At 41.0% G+C, this 22,528-nt stretch overlaps 1 protein-coding gene across 5 annotated transcripts in view; it reads right to left on the bottom strand.

The window, feature by feature from the left end:
- Nucleotides 1-440: 440 nt before the first annotated feature.
- The window catches only part of RNF152 (ring finger protein 152), an 80,260-nt gene continuing 58,172 nt past the window's right edge, over nucleotides 441-22,528 (bottom strand). For 4 of the 5 annotated variants that reach the window (XM_036874629.1, XM_036874627.1, XM_036874630.1 and 1 more), the window contains one exon: nucleotides 441-8,543. In XM_036874629.1, coding sequence (XP_036730524.1) covers nucleotides 7,782-8,393 — 612 coding nt within the window. In that variant the 5' untranslated portion in view covers nucleotides 8,394-8,543 and the 3' untranslated portion in view covers nucleotides 441-7,781. Of the gene's footprint in view, nucleotides 8,544-12,530; nucleotides 12,554-22,528 lie in introns of those variants that run through there. The other variant, XM_036874631.1, reaches the window with a different exon arrangement.

Here is a 22,528-nt window from a genome sequence, read left to right on the forward strand (position 1 = left end):
CCCAAAAAGGCTGCCCCAACACCTTCTGTCCCGCTGATAAAAACATTTGTTAAAAGATTCTTTTCCAGACGCAGAGCCAAGAGACCAGGTCATGGTACTTCTCACTACACAGGGACCTGAGAAATTGTTTTGCACAAGGTACTTAGAGATGGTCCACACAGCATCATTTCTAAATGGTAGAGGATAAAGTTGGGGCCACCAGAAGCCACAAAAACCCAAATTGCAAAAGCACACTTGGACTTACTCATTACAAATGCGTTCTTTGGCTTCTCAGAGGAGCCACTTGAAGGTCAACTCCACTTAAAATCCTTGGCTCAGAAGCAGCTTGTTGCTTTATGACCCAAGTCTATTAAAATTCTTAGAGTCTCTGATGATGAAAATTCCAGCCAATTTTTTTCTCTTCATGGGGTGGGGGGGGGGGGAAAACCAACACGAGTCTATTTGAAATCGTTTTATGAATTTTAATCATAGCAAATGTGTTTTAACAGTAGTCATAAAATCAACATTACCACATATACAAAGGACAAGACACCAGATTGGCATACAAAAATACCATATATTAAAATCGGGTTCATTGGAAAAACTCAGGACTTGCTAAGACACCACCTACAACAGAAAGAGCAAGCAAGAATGCTTTTAAGACATTCAGATTTATAAACAGCAGCTTGATACCCCCCTAACGAAGTCAATATTTGGCAACATTTGGACAATATTTTCTACACAGTCCAGCAGCTCATTTGTATGTAGGGCTATTTGGCCCTTTAAAAGAAAAGATTCTAAAATAAATAATCCACATAATTGTAAATGAAACATGTCAAGGACTTAAGTTAACAGCCTCTGAGCAGCATTAATCTAACCATTTGACTGGAGTACTAGTTATCAAGAGGGCCAGGGAACCCACCAGTGGAGCCATCCGAATGGCAGGGACCCTGGGCAGCAGCTGCATGGCATGTGATGGGAGTTTGTAACCACCCCAAGCTGAAACCAGCCTCCCCACCTGCATCTGCCAAGGGAGCAAAACAGGAACAAGTGGTGGAATAAAAAATATAATAAATGACCACAACCTGGATAGAAACTGAAATATTCTGAATGAGTCTTCCCAATAGTCTTAACCTACTCAAGTCAGGATACATCCACAGGCACGGGCGTTGCATTCCATGGTTAAGAGGATGTCATTAGAGTTTGTCTGCAATGACTCAGCAACCAGCTGCAGAGCAGGTTCTGAAATTGTCTTGTGTGCTGACACCCAATAGGGCCTCCTTGGACCCTCTCATCAGCTGACCATATTCCCTGTTTGTCTTCAGTTTAAACATCCTGAATCGAATTTGGTGGGCCATACTGGAATGACAAATTGTGCTTGGCTACGTTATTCCCAGTTGTCCTGGGTTTCTTTCTTCAGCTGGTTTCTGCCACGATTGACCTTCATCTTCTATCTACTTTGTTCAGGAGTTATCATCTCATTACGGATTTCCCTCCCTTTATGCAAGTGTTTTCTCACTCTCTGGGGATACCTTCCTATCTGTTGCCATAGACCCAATGCCACATCTCCACCTCTACCATACAGGATCTACCTAAGAGCTGGGTTTTCTCTCAGCCAGGAAAATCCAACCAGGAATTTTCTGAAGCACAGGGTAAGACACCAACTATTGTGTCCTCCCACTTTTTAAATAGGGATGACCTAAATATCTCAACTTGTTCCCCTTTAAGGGGCATCTGCCTCATCTATTTCCTCCTTCTTACAGCCCATGCTCCTTCACAACCATCACATCCAACCATCTACCTCTGGATTCTCAAAAAGCAAATGTCAAATTAAAAACTGAGCTTCCCTTTGGAAAACTCTTGTTAGAATAATCCAATTAACATATCCCAGGGAGACCACAGAAGACTTTCACACGGGCTACTAGCCCTACATCCCATGGAGATGAATTTAGAGCAGTGTTCTAGAAGAACGGGGACAGCCATAAGAGAACATGCCCCAGAAAAACAAAGAAAATACATGCTGTTGCAGACTTCAAGAGACCCCTCAGTTCTTTGCCCCAAATATTACTGATTGTCTCTGAAAAGATCATAATATGAATAGTATCAAAAACCGTAGACTAGAATAATAAAGTCCAGCTAATGAGATGAGTGTTTTCAAGCACCACTACATCATGAGTGAGATTGTATATAGTAGGGTACCCCAGGCAGTGAACCCTGAAAAAAAAAATTGTTGGCCCGACTGTGCAAGGAAACTTGTGTGTGCAGAAAAATCGGAGCCATATTGCAAGAGTTCAAGAATAATGGTGCTCTACCCTTGACCACTTGAGCAGAGCCAAAAAATAAGTCATTTGGAAGACAGAAATTAAATGCCCCACCCATTAATATTCTTTAATGATCAATGGCTTTCCAACAAAATGTATATGGTAGAACCCACCCCTTCATATATTTGAAAAGTCTCAAGAGCTTAGTTATATAGATACTCCCAAAGATAGTTGGTTTGACAAAATGGATGCAGCCTTTAACATTTGTTGAGAAATTAACATCTAAATTCACCATTACATAACCCACATTGGAAAACATTTTACTTGATCTTTTTAGCTTCAGTTATAGCTAAATCGTATGTCTACATATATATTTATATCTATATGTATAGATATAGATATATATACAGTGAATCAATTGTGTCAGGAAAATCAATAGCTTGAATTTCCACTTATTTTTTTAGAAGACTTTCATGTTTAACAAAATTCAGCAACTTGTCATCACTTGTGAAATAGACTACCACTTTCAAAACAGTTGCTGAATTATCTTGACTCATTCTTCTTTGGCGTTTCTCTTTCAGTACGTATTACTTTGTGGGCAATGTTTTACTGAGAATGGTGGAAATGGTAAGGAACAGCTTCTCCTTCTAGGTCAAGGATGACAGATTGACTGACTGATGACACTTGTGTGAAAACAAAATGCTGACTAGTTGGCAGCATAATTTCTAAGAGAAGATAGTAATTCAAACCATTGGCATATCACTCCTCTCATACCAATAACCTTTAGCCCTCTAATTTCCTCATAAGTCTAAAGAAAAACTATCATTGGGCAAAAAAAAGTTTAATCATTTTTAAGGATGAACTAAAGAGTCCTGCCCATTGATGAGTTCTCTATATAAAAAAAAAAAAAAAAAATCAACCCAATTCTGCTAAATTGAAGCAAATGCATTTGGTTCACAGTATTTTTAGACAATGAAAAGCAGACTAACCAATTTAGACACAGCATAGCTTTTCAAATAAAACTATGAGAACTCTATAAAACCAAATCTAGACTGGAATAAATACTGGACTATCAGGAAGTCTGATCTTTCTATGAAATATATCTCAAATTCAATTTTCTGCTTCCCTTTATTCACTTAAAAAGCAATTTTAGTAACTTTAATAGCCTTCAAGGCTTTAAATTCCATGGACAATTTTTTTTAATGTAAAACAAAGTGTCTTTGTGCAAGGCTTCAAATCTTCGATTCTTTCAGTGATAACTAAAAAAAACAAACAGGACGAAAACAATGTCAAATCTCACTCTAAAAATAGTACCTATATTTTTGTCTGGCATCTGAAAAATGATGCCCACCTATGCCCACCTCAAATACAATGACGAGCTGGCAGACTTCAAGGGCAAACCAAAACACTCCCCGTGAACACTGCAAAACCTGCTTGCTCTTTTATTTCATACCTTACTAATGCAATGATGGCGTTTGGGTAAGACCCTGAAAGTGAAGAGGGATTTCATTAGGCTTTTTTTTTTTTTTTTTCTGTAACATTTACTTTTTGGTCACAAGACCCTAAACACAATTTTACAGTACAGGTCATGCAAGTCAAACGTTTTAGAGCTACTGTCTAACTACTATTTTTGGACAATAGATTCACATGCAGCTAATGATCCCAGAAAAGTGGGCTTTATCGAGCACTCTTTAAGCTTCACTGATTATTCCTTGGCCCAGAGTATCTAAGTAATAACCCTGAAGAGCAACTGATGCATTTTTACTGTCATACTTGAGATCATATATTTTTGAAGCCAACTGCATGTTACTAAACCACAAACTGTCTTCTTCGCCTTACTCTGTTTACTCCATTAATATTTTGATGCTAGATTCCATTGCACAACCCTCCAGAAGTGCACTGTCCAATATAATAGCCACTAGCCACATGTGAGTGGCATCTATTTAAATAACTTTAAATTAAATAAAATACAAAATCCAGTTCCTCACTCAGACTAATCCCATTTCAGTTGCCCAGCACCCAATGTGGCTACTGTATTGGACAGCATAAGTTACAGAACATTTCCATCATCACAGAAAGTTCTATTGAACAGCGTCAATCTAGAAGATCCCAAGGTTGCACCAGCACACGGTTTTAACCTTCAAGGGACCCACTCAAGTCATGTGCAAGATTAAACTTAATTATATTCCTAAAGGAAATGCCTTATAGCTTTCTGATTGTAAAGTATGACTGGAACTGAGAACCCATTTGCACAACCCATTTTCACAACTTATGCCCCAGGTCATTATACAAAAATGTTCCAAAGACAATGCTTTTTGACAGCATACTTGGCTCTACTTAGCATATTTGGCATTCTCTTGCTTATGTCAAGATCATTAATAAAGATGAAAATTCATGCTTCTTATAGTTTACTATTTACACAACACTCACTGTCCTTTATAGCTCAAGTGGGAGGGGGGGACCAATGTTTTGCAATTAAAAAAATTCAGATCACATGGTTCTCTTTAACTGTCTATACTCATCACTAAATCAACCCTCCTTTCATTTCCCAGAGAGGTAGATGCTAACTAAAGTGAATATATAAATCTACAAAAACAAAAAACTTAATAGTTGAGTTAGTAAAGGGTATTGATCCTCCCTGAAAAAGATCATAGACCAACAGAGAGGTCGACAGGTCTAGGAAGGAGGAAACTGCAGTACAAAGTTCTGGTCCCCCTTTTGCTGCAGAATGACAAACGGGCTCGCACCTCTGGGGGCCCCAGCAGACTCAACTACAAAATGAAGCCACCAGAGGTTGCTTTCAGCTCTTTCTGTGCTTTCAGTTGTGAGTTTTTTCATTGATGTGCAACTGTGAATTCTGGCTGATTGTGTCACTGGACTTGAGTCACATGGGGTAGATGAGTTGTTAGTATCATGGGTAAAGGCCAAAGAGGCCAGAGCAATGGGATGCCAAAAACATAAACATCATTAAGCCTATAAAAATCCTACCTGGCAGGCTGAGACATCACATAGACATGTGCACGCACAGGATTGCACACCCTGATAAGCAGGTACACAAATAAATAATTGCAGGCAGAATCCACATAAACAATTGTTCTTACGTCAGTAAGACTCACACGAAAAATTCTGATTTTGGTTGTTATTGTACCTTAAAATGTAACGTCAAGAATCTATCGTAGAGCCGATTAATTTTGCACTGCTTAATTGCAGCTCTAGCACAGGGTTGTTTTTAAGTAAAAGGTACATGGACATTTGTACTCTACAGCTTTGCACTAAGAAACACAGGGCACTGTATCATCACGTGTGTTAGTGTCTATATATAACCTACAGACCATGTAGAATTCTATCACACACTACACTCCAGGGCTGGTCATTTCATACCGGACATAAACATATGTAGACATCATTCACAAAATTAATTTGAAAATGGCATGACTTAATATTGCAAGGGTAAAGTCCATTTGAAATGTAGAATTCTTAATGTAACATTTCTGTGGGGGTTTTTTTCCAAGAGGAATAGAAATTAGGTCAGACATGCATCACGGCAGCCTGGGAGAGTTTGAGAAATTGAAACTAACCCAACAGTATATTAGGTTACATAATAGAGGATAGCATTCAGCTAATGGGATACCTAAATTATTAATACCAAATAAATCCTAGATTATTTGTTATATAATGCCCAATAGCTTACACAATAAAATGGCATTTTAACCTAATTTCTAGTTTGAGCTTTCAAATACATTTCCTAAAGGTCTAATGACAAATTTGAAAGATTTGAAAAACCCATGTTCATATTTTTATATCAAATCCTCATGTCAATGAACAGGGTTAGCTTGGGATTCTATTCATTATATTGTCATTTTATCTCATTAATTCCATCACTTTAATGTGCATATTTTGTGCTGCTTGAAGGTAACAGCATATAAGTAAATTAAATTATCTCAGTCTTAAGGGCTTTTTCTAGCCTTACTTTTTGGAGCCAGTCACTGCTTATTTTTCTGTCCCTTATTTTCAGGGATTCAGTGGAACATAAACAGACATATTTATGAGCGGAGACCTTGGCACATACCACTTGCTTCATGAATTCCGTAAAAGAAACTAGAAGGGAACTGTAAAGCTCACAACTATGTCTGAACGTACACACATTCAGGGATAGAAATTTATCATTTAAGACCAGCAGATCTTTCTTCATGAGCATCTATAGGCCATTACACATTTAAGAACGTCTGAGAATTTATGATGAACTGGTCCACTTAAACTGGGAATGTGAGTTGCTACTTCACCTTGCCATTTTTCTCAATGAAAACATATTTTGAAATACAAGAGATAGTCTCACTTGTACCAACAAGAGGAAACTGGAATTCAAAATGAGTTAACTCTCATGGAACAATCTCTTTCAAAAAATAATCATGGACTGTCTTAAAACGCCAGTCCAAGTTTGTTACTGTTTACCAACACTCATGGCTGTTACAATACATCAAAACTGGGAGAAAAGACAGAATCTTCTGTTCCTCTCCCTTAGTGCCTTACAGAATACAGGACTTGAATACACAGAAGAGGAGCAAGTTTGGAAGTGACGTGTCTGTGACACCTCGCTGGGTGGGTACCGGTGCCCTTGAGGTGGCCATCATTTTAGACCCCGGACTCATTCATGCCCACAAAGTCTTACTCCCGGGATTCTTCTGAAAAGATTCAAAACCTGAGGTAAATCAAATTACACACACACACACACACACACACACACACACACACAAATACACAATATTTACATTTAAAATTCTTATTTTGTGAGATGGCTTGAGAAAAATTGGCATGTAGGTTTCCTATGGGATTAGGCATTTCTCATTATTACTCAGTTTATTGCTCCCCTGTTGGGCTTTCAGTTTAATAAACACATAGCGAGCTCTAATTACAAGGGAAGAAAAATGGAGGTACGTGACAAAACACAACACACTGGAAACCCTTGTTCAAATATCCTCCTGAAAAAACAACTGTCCACTTCACTTATTTTAATTTGGGTGCCATTCAAAAAGTATAAAAGGCCTTAGCCACTAAATGAAGACTGGGTTTCATTTTTTTAAAAAGGAAAGAAACCAGCACTGCATGTCATCACTGAATTTTTACATGGATTCTCAGATTTAATTCTACTTGTATACATAGCATCTTTGTTTTAATCTACCACATTTAGAGAAGATCACATTGTATGCACTTCCACAGTTTAACATCTAAGTAGAATAGGTCTATCTGGCAACATGATTTTGAGAAATCATCAATTACAGTCCATTTAATACATGATTATGAGGATGCATGCGATCGTCTTGGAAGCTGTTGCCACCAATAATCAGAGCGCTCTGCCTGGTATCTTGCTGAGACCTCACATTCTGCCCTTCGTGTCTGTCGTGGGTTAATCAAGTGGCAGCCCAGAGGCCAGCACTCGGCACCCAATGATCAGCGTGGCCCCCCATCTCCTCACCGCGATCCATCACCAACACCTGCTCAACCCCTAGTTGACACCCACAAGAGACTTCCGCGCGGCCCTCTTCAGCCACAGGATATCACAGTGAAGCGCTTAGAAATGCAGGACATGTTGTGGAGCACGATGCCGAGAAGGAAGACCAGGACGCAGGCCACCAAGATCACAGTGCACACCCCGGACCAGGTGGAGCTTTTCGCCCCGCCCCGCCTGTCTGGCTCCTCCTCCACCGCCTCGGGCGGAGCCCCGCCCTGCAGAGGCTGCTGCTCTGCCGGGATGGTCACCACGGTGACGGCCTTCTGCTGGCTCCCGGGCAGCAGACGGCAGCCCATGTCTCCGGGCAGCAGCGCTCGCTCCTTGGAGACGGGCAGGGGCAGCATGTAGCACCCATTGCTCGGAAGTTTGATGAAGACTGGGGTGTGCTCGGAGGCGTGCGGGATGGCGATGACGGCAAGGACCTCGGGGTCGTCCGGGAGCTGGGACACGGAGAAGCCTGGGGGCAGCTTAGTGATGCCCCGGCACCAGGGGCACCTCACGTCCTTCTGGCTCGTCCTCATCTGCTGAAGGCACACCGAGCAGCACGTGTGTTTGCAATCCAGCAACTTGGGCCTTCGCCGGGGGCTGTAGTAATTGAAGCAGATCTGACATTCCAGCAAAGACTCTTGGGAGAGCGTCTCCATGGTGGACTGCGGGCAGGAAGGCCAAGGCCGAGGGGAAGGAGCTTGTTCTCAGAGCCCACCACTCCGCCAGCTTCTTTCTTCCAGTCTTTCCAAAGTCGCCGGGGAGTCGGGGAGTTCACAGGCATCTAGCATACTCAGGCGTGTTCATTTCTGAAGGAGACAAAAAATGCAAACCAACTTAATTACCTCAAACAAGTTGAGATGGATTTATACAACTGCTCAAAAGTCTTGACACCAGGTCAAAAGGGTAGAGTTTCCCACTTGTGAGACTGTAGGAGTCCCGTAACGCCCAGTGGGCAGTGACGAATTGTCTCCGCGAATACTTTGCTTATTTCTGAAGAAACAAGCATCTCTATGGGGTATACAGAGGGAGTCTGCTGTTCTTCTGGATTGTTCTTCTAAATACACTGCAGAAGTTCTCTCGTTTCCAATAAGTTTGTAGCATTTCCTAAAAGTAAATTTCTTTCCTTAGATCCTCTGACCTTCTTTTTCTGACTCTACTTATCTTCCTGTAAGTATTCACTGCCAGATACAGGCAACTATACAAATCCAGGTATTTCATGTAACTAGCTCGCTCACTTGATATGCGTTAGGACTGTTCCTCTCCCACGGGTAATTAAACTGATGCCACCAAAGAAGCATCCGAATTATGTGTCTCTGGATGGAGCCATGATGACACTGGAAAGAACTATTCAACCACTATTGCAGAAATAATTGTCAGTCCTAGAACCCCACCTACACCCAGAAGCAGGAGCTAATAACACAGAAAACCTCCTTCACATTTTTCTTAAAAAGTGAACCTACTTTTTCTTTCCAATTTCCTTTGTGAAATTAAAAATGCACCCCTCCCCAATGATTACGATTTGTTAAAATCAAAATTAAACATGCAGAAAAAGTTTAAAGTCAAAAATAATCACTGATAAAAATTAATGTTGACAATCAAAAGAGAAACATTTTAAAATATTTTAGCTGTAGTAAGAGCACTTAAATTACTAAAAGTAAAAATATAGTAACATAGCATTCAGAAAGCTCATATTATTAATATAATCAACTACTCATCTATCCACTAATTCAAGAAATAGTTATGGAATAGTTGAAATTTGCTAACCGTAGAACTTAAATGTTCTCACCAAAAAAAAAAAGATAAATATGTGAGATGGTGGACATGTTAATCAACTAGATGGGGGAATCCTTTCACAATGTAGACACATTTCAAATTACCGCGATGTCAACTTTAAATGTCTTACAATTTAATATGCCAATTATACCTCAATAAAGCTGAAAAAGGAAATAAAAATAAAAAAGAAATATCTACTGAGTATCTGTTATGCACAAAGCTAGCCACGGTAGGATATTAAGATGAATCAGACCCAAATACTACTCTTAAGCAATTTAAAGTTAGGCAAGAATGAACTAGTGAATATATTTTCTCTTCCATTCATTCAAATTCGCATTGAATATTTACCATGTGTCAAGCATTATGATATTTACTTTTGTCCCTTGTAACAAAGACCTTGTCACCACTCATAAGAAACTCCCAGCCTGGAGGTACTTAAATAGTTATGCGAGTGAATAGTTATAATAGAAATACAGTGGTGCATGTCTTACTGGAGCTGGAGGAATAAAGGACGGCTCAGTGAAGAATCTGGATTAGGGAAAGGATTCAGACATGTAAAATCAGGGACAGGTTATTTTCAAGTTCAGAAATCAGCATGAGCAAAGGAAAAGGGGTGAGCAATTACAGAATTATTTTTATACTCTAGCTGTGACACCGGCTAGAAGATTTTTTTTAATGCAAGAGTAACTTATAGATGCCATCTCTAAGAGTTTTACAGTTTTAGCTTGTAAGTTTAGGTCTTTGATACAGATGCCTTCTAAAGAAACAGAATTCTCACAGAACTGGCAAGCACCCTCCCACAGGCCCAGCCAGGGAGAGCAGGGCCCACAGGAAGGGGAGAGGTGATCAGACCCAGGCACGGGCCACAGACCACAGACCACAGACCGTGGACAGCCTCGAGTGCCAAGGATGTGGGACTTTCTAGTGAGCAATGGGAAAACATCAGAAAGGTTAAGAATATGAGAATGATTCATCAGGTAGCTATATTCAGGATAGACTGGAAAGACCTGCTGGGAAGCTATTATAATATGAGACGAGAGATAATGAGTAGCTGAAGTCAATAGTGTTGATGAGAATGAAGAGCTGAAAAGTGCTGACAGGTCCTACAGGGGTCAAGTGGGATCTGGCCACATGTGACAATGAGGCTGTAAGGGGGAAGAAGTCCAAGGTCAAGTCTTGAGGGGAGGCTGGTATTATTAAGAGAAACAGGGATGGCAAAGAAAAAGATGATGAGTGCTGTTTGGGCCGTATTCCATTTGAGGGGCTAGGAAGATAAAAGAAATCAGTTATTCAGGAAGATGTTAAAGAGTCAAAAGAAAGCTGAATATATGGATCTGATACTGCAGAGCAGCCGCAGGGACTATGGCGCACCGTGATAGCGCAGTGGTTAGTACTCTGCGCTGTGATATTGCAGAGCAAAGTCAGAACCAGACCTCAGAGATCTAGGTGGCATCTCCAGAGCACAGATATCAACCAGAGACAGACAAGGCAGAGCAGAGAGAGACCCTTAGGGAGCACTTATAGTTAAGCCTGGCTAAAAGGAAGAATAGGGGCAGACATCAGCGGAAACCCAGGAACCCCTCCCAGCACATACCCCAGATGAAAGAGTTCCAGGCAGCAAAGGGCCATGAGCAGTGAGCGCTCTTGAGGTGTGGCGACCAGGAGGTCACTAGCATTTTGGGGGTGTGGTTTCAGCAGGGGACCAGGGGTATGATGGAGACTGGCGGGATACTGGCGTGTGAGGAGCAGAGTTCCCTGTAATGCAGTGATGGCAGGCGATAGGATGATAGCTTAGAGGGAATAGCCTCAAGGAACAGTTCTTTTTCTTTTCAGAGGAGAGAAATTTGAGACAAGAGGGGCAGAGCAAGCAAGTTAGGGGGCTCACAGCCAGATGGTCTGGTCTGTGCTGTTCAATACGGTGTCCGCTAGCCACAGGTCCAAGCAGAAGGTAGTGTTTGATGCTCAGAAAGGAAAACACGTATGGACACTGAGGTGGGGAATGTGGAACGGAAGCAGAAATCCCCAAAGTGTCAGCAATGAGGGTGGAATTCTTCTAATTTTATACCCAAGGTACTGAATTTATTTTTTCTTAGAAAATAAAAACCGAACGCAGGGTTTGCTGGTGAATCTTAACCAATGCTCTTATCTATCCTCACTGTTAAAGCCCGCTGACAGAGAGCAGGCCATAATATTATAAATCATAGGAAGATGTGAATGTTAAAGGGAGGGTGGGGGGCAGAGATTGATCATAATGAACTAGGGTGGCAGAAATGACAAAATTGGGGAGGGGTATACAATAGCCAAGACATGAAAGCAACCTAAATGCCCATTGACAGATGAATGGATAAAGAAGACGTGGTATATATATACAGTGGGATATTACTCGGCCATAAAAAAGAATGAAATAATGCTATTTGCAGCAACACGGATGGACCTAGAGATTATCATACTAAGCGAAGTAACTCAGACAGATTAAGACAAATAAAATATGATATCACTTATATGTGGAATCTAAAAACATGATACAAATGAACTATTTACAAAACAGAAACAGACTCACAGACATATAAAACAAACTTATGGTTACCAAAGGGGAAAGAGATGGGGAGGGATAAATTAGGAGTTTGGGATTAGCAGACACAAACTACTGTATATAAAATAAACAAGGAACTACTATATAGCACAGGGAACTAGACTCAATACCTTGTAATAAAGTATAATGGAAAAGAATCTGCAAAAGAAAAAAAAATATATATACATATATATGTATATATATCTGAATCACTTTGATGTACACCTGAAACTAACACAACATTGTAAATCAACTATACTTCAATTAAAAAAACATTGGGGAGGGGTACCAAAAATAAAGCACAGATTCCTGCCATTTTATGAATTTGGAGAAAGCTGTCCTTAACAATGGCACTCAGGGCAACCACCTTCTAGGTAAAGAGAGCTGGGAACAAAAAAATACTTTGTGACACCAATATAGAAACAGTGACCACCAGTTCCTTTCTTACCCTTCTCTACTTCCACATTAGTTACCTTCCTTCCATAGAAAAATGTGGGAAACAGCTTAGCAGAGTGGGAAGAATAGGGGCTTTGGCTTCAAAGAATCTTGGGTCAAATCCCTGTTTTGTCACCACCAGCGGTGCCACTGGAACAAGTCCTAAAGCTTCTAGAGCCTGCTTCCTCACTGGCTAATGAGGGGTGATAGAGTTTGTGGCTGAAGGTCAAGTGTGTTCAGGCACTGCCAGGTAGTGAAGGGCTCAGGGAGCCCTGGAGCTAATCCCTCCTTCCTTCTGACTTGGACTCCACAGGGTGCCGGGTGTGGTCTACCCAGAGGCACTTCCTGGCTCTCAAAGTATGGCCGTGTGCAACAGCTTGGGCAGAGGAAGGCGAGCACTCCTCTTGGCCCTGCCCCAAGATCTGCCACACCATCATTTTTCAACAAAACCAACATGCAATTGTATTCATGAATTTATGTTCCAAGTAATGTTCACTTAATTGGTGTTGAGTTCCCTTAAAATTAGATTATACAACTCAATTTTCAACTCTATCCAAGTAAGTGTAGGCCTTACAACACAGGCTGAACACAGAGGCAGAAGGGGAAACAGTTCCTATCTTCTGTGCTCAGCCACTCAAGTCATTTTGACAGCATGGCAGCTCTCTGATTTATACACTGATTCTGCCCATACTGAATTCCAGTTTATTTCCTGTAGCATAATTAGTAATGATGATGACTATTTAGGTAAAGAGAAGACAATTTATGAGGCTCTGGACCAAAGGTAATGATGAATCTTCTTTCTCCCTTTCATCATAAACTCAAAAGATATGAGTCAACTACAGGAGAAACAAGGTCCACGTAAGCTAAAAAAGAAACTCGGAGTTCCTAGTCAAACACAGGATACACAAGCACACACTGGCAGCTGCTTTAGAGACCTGTCTTTGGAGTTAGTTTTCTTACAGGAGCAAGACATGATGCTCAAAGTAAATACTCAAATTCAAAACAAAAGAGTATTTTGGTAGAACGCATAAGAACAGGTGTAAACTGAAATATATTGGAACGATTTTTAACAGTTTATTTTGAAAGAACCTAAAGTAAAAATTAAGAAAAAAACACACAAAAAAACTAGACTACAAAAAGAGGAATAGCAGCTAAGGGAGGACATTCTCAAACTAACTGTGGCTTACGATCTAGAATTTATGTTCAAACGTATCTTCATAAAACAGTAGTTTCAGGAATTCCCTGGTGGTTCAGAGGTTAGGGCTCCAAGCTTCCACTGCAGGGGGCATGGGTTCAGTCCCTGGTGGGGGAACTAAGATCCCCGCATGCTGCACAGCACAGCCAAAAAAAAAGACAATACATATTACCTTAATTAAAAATTACTCTAAAATTAAAAAAAACAGTAGTTTCATAAATAATGTCAACTGTACAATATACAAATTAAAGGCCTTGAATGATCACTGAACTCAATACTAATGCACACCCTGGTTTTAAAATAGTTAAAAAAACTGAGATTTGTATAAATGGAGGAAGGTGTGACTTGGAGGGAAAATGCCAAAACCAGAGGGGTGTGTATATTGTAATTGTTGTTTAAGGGCAATGGACATTTGTTGCTTTACCACATCGATATATTTTCATAAAATAAAATTTCTTCTTTTTTAAAAACTGTATAATTTTAAGTACTTTTATTAAAGGTGTGGGTGTGATAAAGTGCTCCCATGAATTTACTGGGTGGTAAAAAAGCAAAGGTCTCCAACACTGAATTTTTATAGTTCCAGTTGCTTTTAGAAGTCTCGGCACATGAGGATAGAAAAGCTGATGAAATATATCCAGTCGTCCCTTGGTATCTGCGGGCGATTGGTTCCAGAATCCCCTCTCAAATACCAAAATCCAAGGATGCTCAACCCCCTTATTTAAAATGGCCTAGGACAGCTGGCCCTCTGTATCCTGGGATATGAAATTCTCGAATATGAAACCCGCCGACTATAGTGCAGGTAGTTTTACTGTGTTTATACTATAAAGACTCTTCATACATTCTGATTTAGATCCGCGTCTGTGACATCAACTATGAAGCCTCTCCCCACTTGTGACACGAACTGATATTAATTACATGTGGCTGACCTTGAATCATTCCATTTGATGGTCTACACAACGATCTTAAATTCAATGGTTGTGTTGAGAAAAATCTCTAAGTCAGAGAGTAAACGAGTCACTATACTGCTCTTCTTATTCTCTTAAAATAGCATGTCTTTTTGACGCAGGTCATTTACTTAATTTTTCAAGAAAATGTAAATATTTGAAGTGAGATTGAAGAAATTAATTACAATTCCATTTAATCTGGCATTTCAGCTGGCAAGACCGTTTAGTTATATTGGATCTTGACAAACACTCCGATTAATGGCAAGAATAGGAATGGCTGGCAGTGACAAGATGTGTGGTTGACTTTTGGTCCTCTGGTAGCAGAGAGCAACCCTTTCAGGACACAGTTGCCTAATACGTGTAAAGTCCAATTGGTATAACTACACTCTGTTTTCATGGAGAAGGCAGTGGATTCCAGGACTGACAAATCTCAAGTGAGAATTCTATGGGCCCAAGCTTTAATAGTTAGTTGCCCTGTTTTCTCCTATGAGCATCATGGTTTGTGTATTTGAAGATGCAAAAATTCTGGAAAGTGAGAATGGTTACTTAAAAGTCTTGAGTGACCAAGGGGGACGGGGCAAAGGACGGTGACGGTGTTGGAGGCCGACTGGCCCCGGTAGCAGACGCAGGCAGGGTAGAGAGAGAGGTCATTGGTTAAATGGGCAAAGAGCAGCAGACCAGAACGCCACGGTCAGCCTGGGGACTTGCCACACAAAGGGCTAGCCTTGCCAGCACTGCCCAATGGGACAACCACGAGCCCGATAGACCTGGACACAGAGTAGGGGCCATACCTCTGCACGTGCCAATCCTTTCGCTGCAAAAATGCAACTAACCAAGCAGCTGAAACCGAACCACAGTTTCCAGAGATGTATTTACATAGGAGCATTTCATTTAAGTCAAGGTAGGGAAAAGATGAATGCATTTGACCTATCCACAGCTTGGTGATGAATATTTAAAATCAAAGTATATTGGAACCAAGACATTTTTAGGAATTAAAGCCAAATTTCGTTATTGCCACGACTGATAATAACCACTGGTTTTTGTTGGTTTGCTCGTTTTAATATCTATCAGATAATCATTACTATTAGGAATCAGGAGGTAAGGATTTTAGCTCTAATTCTGCCTATAAGTACTTGGGTTACCTTAGGCAAATCACCTCTCCATAAGCTGCAGTGTCCTCACCTCCAAGGACACTGGACTAGATGATCCCCTAGAGTCCCTTCTAGTAACAATAGTTCTATGACCTAAATAACTGCTAACCACACTCCTGGGTTTTCAACAACATGACAGAGCTGTCAGGCTGTTTGTTCTATAGTCATTACATCTGACAGATCATTTATACATATTAACTGTCAATGATCTCATGCAGGTTTACGTGAGACAGTGGGCATCTAAAATAAATGGGAAGCATCTTACATATTAGAAGTTTCTTCCTTTAGGCCTTAGGTTTAATGAATGAGTCTAAAGAGAGCTAACACCCTAAAAGAAACAGCCACAACCTCTATTTGCAGCAACTATCAAAGAAATAACTATTTATGTTTAATCAATAACCCTCTCAGCTCAAGCCAAGATATTCCCATTATCCAAACTTGCTACTCCGTGAAGGTGGTTCCAACTGTCCCTTGAGCAGAAGCCTGCATAACTGTCTGGCTCATAGAGAGGCCAAGGTTAATGCTGGAATCAATCAGACACACAGCTTCACCTTCACTTGCTCTGATCACCCAATGACGGCAAAGAGAAAAGTTGCAGATGGTCATAAAGGTAGAGAAGAGATATAAAGGACTGTCAGGGAATCCCCAGACTCCCTGGAGAGAGGAGATGATAAAAGATGCCATCAGACAGACAGGCACAGCAAAGGGGAAAAGATCAATTACCCCAACTCTTAGAATTCTGAGTAGAGCTGAAGGAACTGACAAGCCAGGCACATAAGTAAAGTAAAGGAATGGAAAACAAACAAAAATCCTAAGTCTTCCCAATGGCTGGACATCTACTAAGATAAAATATGTAGTAGGAGGTAAACAAATATCTACTGGGAATCCACCAAGTGCCAAGCATTACTCAAGGCACTGGGGTCACCATGGCAACAAGAGTCTCTGCCCTCAAGGACCCTGACTGTGCAACCTGATCTGTGGAAAGAGAAGCAAAGGCGAGGGGAAGGGTAGACAAAGCACTGAAAGGGAGACTCTTCTTCAAGTGATCATATGAATTCAATTGATCATGCATAGGGCTTAGACAGAACCACTAAGCAAAAAACTATCATTGCCTGTTAGAGCCAGAAAGGATATTGGAACCCAAGGAGCCTAAGCTGGCCCACTGTTCTTTCCACTTCAGAGACATTGGAGAGCAAGAAGAGTCAGAGGGAAGGACACTGAAATTTCCTTTATTTGATTAAGCATTCCATCTGACCCATGTCAGCATCATCCCAGACAGCAAGGTGGCTCTGAGCTCACAAGTCTCAAGAGATGCAGGAGTTTAAGATGGTATCGCAAGGCAGCGATACCTTGCGATATCTAAAGACAGCCCAATGCCAGGGAAGCACATTAAATCATCACTGGGGGGGGATGTTTGAGGGCCAAGATTGTGAGTTAAGGACTGAGGGGCTGTCCGAGTAGGCAAGTGCTCTGGGGAGCAGAGGCCTCTCTCTGTGGAGGGTCCCCTTTGCCCCTGCTCTTCATGTGCAGGGGACAGAGGACCTCTGAAGGCCCCTGACAAACTTCCTATGTAAATATTTGCATTTTCATAATATGAACCACACACGTGCATCCTCACTCCTATTTCTTACCCAACCACAAATTCCACAAATTCCAACCACTGAAATCTTAAGGCAATTTGTTTTTTAATGTTTTCCCATTATATTTCATCTACTTCAGGGACCCACAGCCTTCCTCTGTAAAGGGGCAGATGATAAATCTTTTAGGCTTTTAGGCTTTTCGGGTCATGCAGGCTCTTCCGCAAAAACTCAACTCTGCCACCAAAGTGTGACAGCAGTCAGGTCATATGTCAAGGAGCAGCAGAGGCTATGTTCCAATAAAACTACCTTTATAGAAACAGGCCACAGATGGGATCTGGCCAATAGGACATCATTTGCTGACCTCAGATCTACATCATTTCTCATCATCTCTGTCCTTAATCCCAGAAATTCAGTGTATTACTCCAGAGATACCCATCCTCAAATCATCTTATTGCTCTAACATGAGTTATCTTAACTGAGTTTTCTGTCAAGCTAGAGAATGCAAAATATTTTCATAGTTATTTGGGAAGACATTAAGGGAATATCAGCTTTACAGATGCATTGTCTTTTTGAATGACTATTCCCAAACAACAGGAGGAAAGAGAGTTGAACAAAGAACATTAACAATGACAAACATTTGCTTGTCTCACCAACAGCAAGTACCATTAGTGAGAACATACAGATAGGGTTCCAAACTTTCTTCACACTTAAAAATATGGATCTACTGCTTCAACAAAATAAGCAATGATTCTAGAAGTCATTATGACAGCACCAGATAGAAGACAAGCCTTCATCTGATGGAATGTCACAAGGACACCATGATAATGCCTCCTGATGGTCTGAACTTTGGATACAATTCTTGTGTTCATCTGCATAGTCATTCAGTAGCTCAACAAATTTAGATTTGGCCAAGTGAATCTCAGCCCTATACAGAAGCATCTTCTGATGGTTCACCTTTACCAAGAAGGGACAATGGGTACATTTCCCAAACATGTGGAGCATTCCTTCAAAGTGCCACAGAACGTGGATGATTTACAATGAGAACTTCATTAATTTGAGGCATCTTAAGGCTGGAAGGGCAGGAAAGTCTTGGCTCAATTTTTTAAAAACCACCTAATTGTTAAGACTCAACTACTTCCACACATTAAAAAAAAATTTATATATATATATTTCTTTTTTTAATTAATTTTTAGGAGTATAGTTCCTTTACAATGTTGTGTTAGTTTCTGCTGTACAACAAAGTGAATCAGCTATATGTATACATATATCCCCTCTTTTTTGGATTTCCTTATTTCTTAAGAGTTCTTCAGGTTACCTGGAGAATATTCTACATTAAACATTTGAAAAAAGGATGGCACGTTAAAAACTGGTGGGTTTTATAGCTATCACTTCAAATAAGCCTATTCAAAAGGCATTCATGAGATTATTTTCTTTGAGCAGAGAGTGTTCATTGCTTCAACCTCCCTACCTACCCTCAATATCGATGAGTCATCGCATGAGTTAAGCCTCAAACTGAAGCTGCAAAGAATTCCTAAAGGCATCGGTACTAAAATTAAGCGCCATGCGGAGTCAGCTGTCAGTCTGCTCATTACCTCTGCTTTTTCTTACTTCCGGCTGCAGTAACTCAATGAGGGTTGATTTTCCATTTAGGCAAGGTAAGAAGAAAAGAAAAAACGTACAACCTCCCAAATTAGATATTGAACAGTGCTGCAACCAAAGGCCATCAATCATTAACTCATCTTTCCTAACCAAACAATAAATCCAAAAGATTTTTCCTCTTGCTTTCTTATATTTTTAAGTCAACTTTGAGGTAAAGTTTATCAATAATAAAACACACATATTTTAAGGGTACAGTTCAATGAGTTTTGACAAATGTGTGCAGCTGTGTAACCGCTGTGCCCATCAAGCTATTTCCACCACCAAAGGTCCCTTTTGCACCTCATCCAGTCCATCCTTCCTACCTCCACCCCAGACCCCCGTCCCTCCCAGCCGCTGCTCTGCTCTCTATCTTTGAATTCGTTTGTGTATTTAAAACCCTACCTGTGGGCTTTGACTTAGGGGAAAATAGCAATACTCCGAGGTTCCTTTCAGATGTCCCAGGACCATGACATTTGTATATAAGGTGTTTATTCAACTTCACAGAGAAAACCCTAGAGTAGCAAATACTACTACAAATGCATTCATTCAAATATGTATTAAGAGGCACTGTTCTAGGTTTGAAGGATCGAAAGAGAAAAAGATGGGGCCCATCACTGCAAAGACAACCATGCTCACATAACTACAGCACAAGTGTGATTTGGGCTTAATGCAGGGGGTGGGCAGGGGATCCAACAGAAATGGAAAAAGGAGCACCTCTATCTGTCTGGGGAAGCCAGGAAAGATTTTTTTCAGAAAAAGACGGCATTTCAACTCCAAGGTAAGGACACAGCATATGCAAAAGCACAGAGTTCTAGATGTGACAGAATGAGGGGTGGTTAAGAACAGGGCCCAGAGGCCAGAGCCGCCAGCAAGTGACTCCAGTATCTCTGTAAAAGGTGATAATAACAGCACCTACCTCACAGGTTGTTCGGACTGAAATACATTAACACACGGAGAGCACTTAGAACAGTGCCTGGCATCCAGTTGGCTCTTCCAGGTACGATCGCCATCTCAGGAAGCAGGAAGAAGACTGGGTCCCACGCAGGGTGGTGGGGTTGGAGCAGTGCTAACTAGTCAACCGATGAAGCACAGTCCTCCCCCCAGGCTCTGAGCTCAATGGAGAAGCAGATGACGAAGCAGGTGGGGGCTAAAACATGAGCTCGGCCGCATCGCTCTAAAGCAAGACTGGAGGAAACAGCCGGGCCCCAAAGCCCAAAGGCACTTCTTCCTCCTTCCCCTTCTGGTCCTAACGATCAGAGCAGCTGTCCCCGCAGGCTGGAAAAGGCCAGGTCACTAGGTGGCAGCAGGTGCAGCGAGCAACACAAGCCCCCAAGGAGGGTGAACATGTCTGAGAGATGGGAGAGGGAGGAGAGGGAGGAGAGGCGGAGGAAGGGGGAAGGGTGGGGTGGGGGCAGCACAGGCCAAGCAGGGCCCTGTCTCCTCCTCCTTCCCGCTCTCAGCAAGGGGCTTGGAGGAAGGCCGAGGCCGCCAGGAGAAGGCAGAAGTGGGAGTTCTTATTTTGTAGGAAGAGGTGGGATTCCAAGGAATGGAACAAGGGCCCCTCCCTTCCTGTTACACAGAGCCTGGATTTTATCTGGGAGGTGATAGGGCTCGTGAAGGCTTCACAGGAGAGAGGCATCCCAATCACAACTGCATTATCATTATTATTTTGAACCATTTTAAAGAATATAATTCAGTGGCATTAAGTACATACATAATGTAGTGGAACCATCACCACTGTCTATTTCCAGAACTTGTTCATCATCCCAAACAGAAACTCTATAGCCATTAAACAATAACTCCCCATCATCCCCTCCCCTGAGCCCCTGGTGGCCTCTAGTCTGCATTTTGTCCCAAGGAACTACCTATCTAGGTACATCGTGTAAGTGGAATCATGTAACACTTGTCCTTTTGGGTCTGGCCTATTTCATTATGCATGTGTGCCAAGGTCTGTCCATGTTAAAGCAGGTATCAGAATTTATCCCTTTTTTATGGCTGAGTAATATTCCACTGTGCGTTATTTTTAACAGCTCCCCTGGCAGCAGAGTGGGGATGAATTGGCAGGGGTTCAGCTGAAAGGGAAGGATGAGCAAGGCTGGAATGAAGACCATGAGGATGGAGGAAAAGGGAAGAGAAAATGAAGAGGACTTGGAGATAGGATGGAAGTAGAGAGAGAGGGGAGACCAAGGGAGGAATGAGGGAAAGATCCCCAGTCTCTGGTTCAGACCACTGGATGGAGGTAGCATTTTTGAGGAGAGTGGCTCTAATGAAAAGCAGCGAGGGGTCTGGAGGTTACAGAGATGGCCCGATACTCTCTGCGTCTTGAAATTTTCTAACTACTGAAGTCCTGACTTCCATGTGAAACTTAGACAACTATTGGGAAACTAGCTTTACTGCATACTTTTATTTATATGAAGTTATATTTCACCTAGCCAATTATTAGACAACAAAGAAATAGGTACTTTCATTAATAGGCCCTCTAGAAAAAATGAAGGTGGGGGAAGAGAACTATGAATCACAAATGTTTAAGTTTCTAGAGATTAAACCTTAGCAGTGTTCCCATTCTTCGCACCTCTGAAAAGCTACAGTAAAATACTTGTAAGGGGTTGTGCGGGGCCAGAGTGATTATTATTAGATCATCCCATTGTCAAATAAGGACTGTCTCTGGGCCCACAGCCATTTCTTGCCTCGTAAATTCCTTTCTCAATCAACACCGGGCTGTGATTATAGAATCAAGGCAGGGAAATGCTAGATTCACCACCTCTCCCTTGGCTACTTATTCATCGGAGCGCCTTCCTCCTCTGTAAACAGACACATCTTTAGATGGTTCATGGCAGGCACTCCTTTATTAAATGACACCACATTAAAGTGTACACTTACTCTCTTTTTATCTCAACTAAAATAATTCAACTTTCCAAGGAGCCCCAAATTGAAATGTGAGGTTATGGATTATCCAAATCTTTATATCCAAGACCGTGCACAAAGCATTTAAGCTGGCTGCAAGGAAAAAAATTAAGCAATTTAGGACACAATGTTCCCCCTACTCTCACCAAGTACCCTCAAAGCAAAAAACACTGTAAAAATACAGGCTCTATGTCAGATAAAAAAAAAAGATTCATTTTATTTAAAAACTTTACATGTAAATGACTTCTGTTAAAAGAAAAAAAAAAAAAGCTTTCTTGTTTAATATTAAAGCTTAAAGGTCCCATCATCAAATAAGGAACAATTTACTTCCAAAATATTTTTTTAAATTATGTAACCTTTTTAGAATATTAATACATATTCTAAATATAGCATGTGTGGGGGGGGTATATATGTGTCATGATCTGTTAGTATATTTTTATATATAGGCCACATAAGATCCAATTCATTTTTTTGAAAATAACAGAGACGGACAATTCTTACATCTTAAACTGGTTTTGTTATAGAATTATTGCAATTTTATCTCAATCACATCAAATACATTCAATTTTAGGGGAAGTAAAATATTTAGTTTTTTAATA

Source organism: Balaenoptera musculus, chromosome 14 (assembly GCF_009873245.2).
Source record: "Balaenoptera musculus isolate JJ_BM4_2016_0621 chromosome 14, mBalMus1.pri.v3, whole genome shotgun sequence".
Lineage (NCBI taxonomy): Eukaryota > Metazoa > Chordata > Mammalia > Artiodactyla > Balaenopteridae > Balaenoptera > Balaenoptera musculus.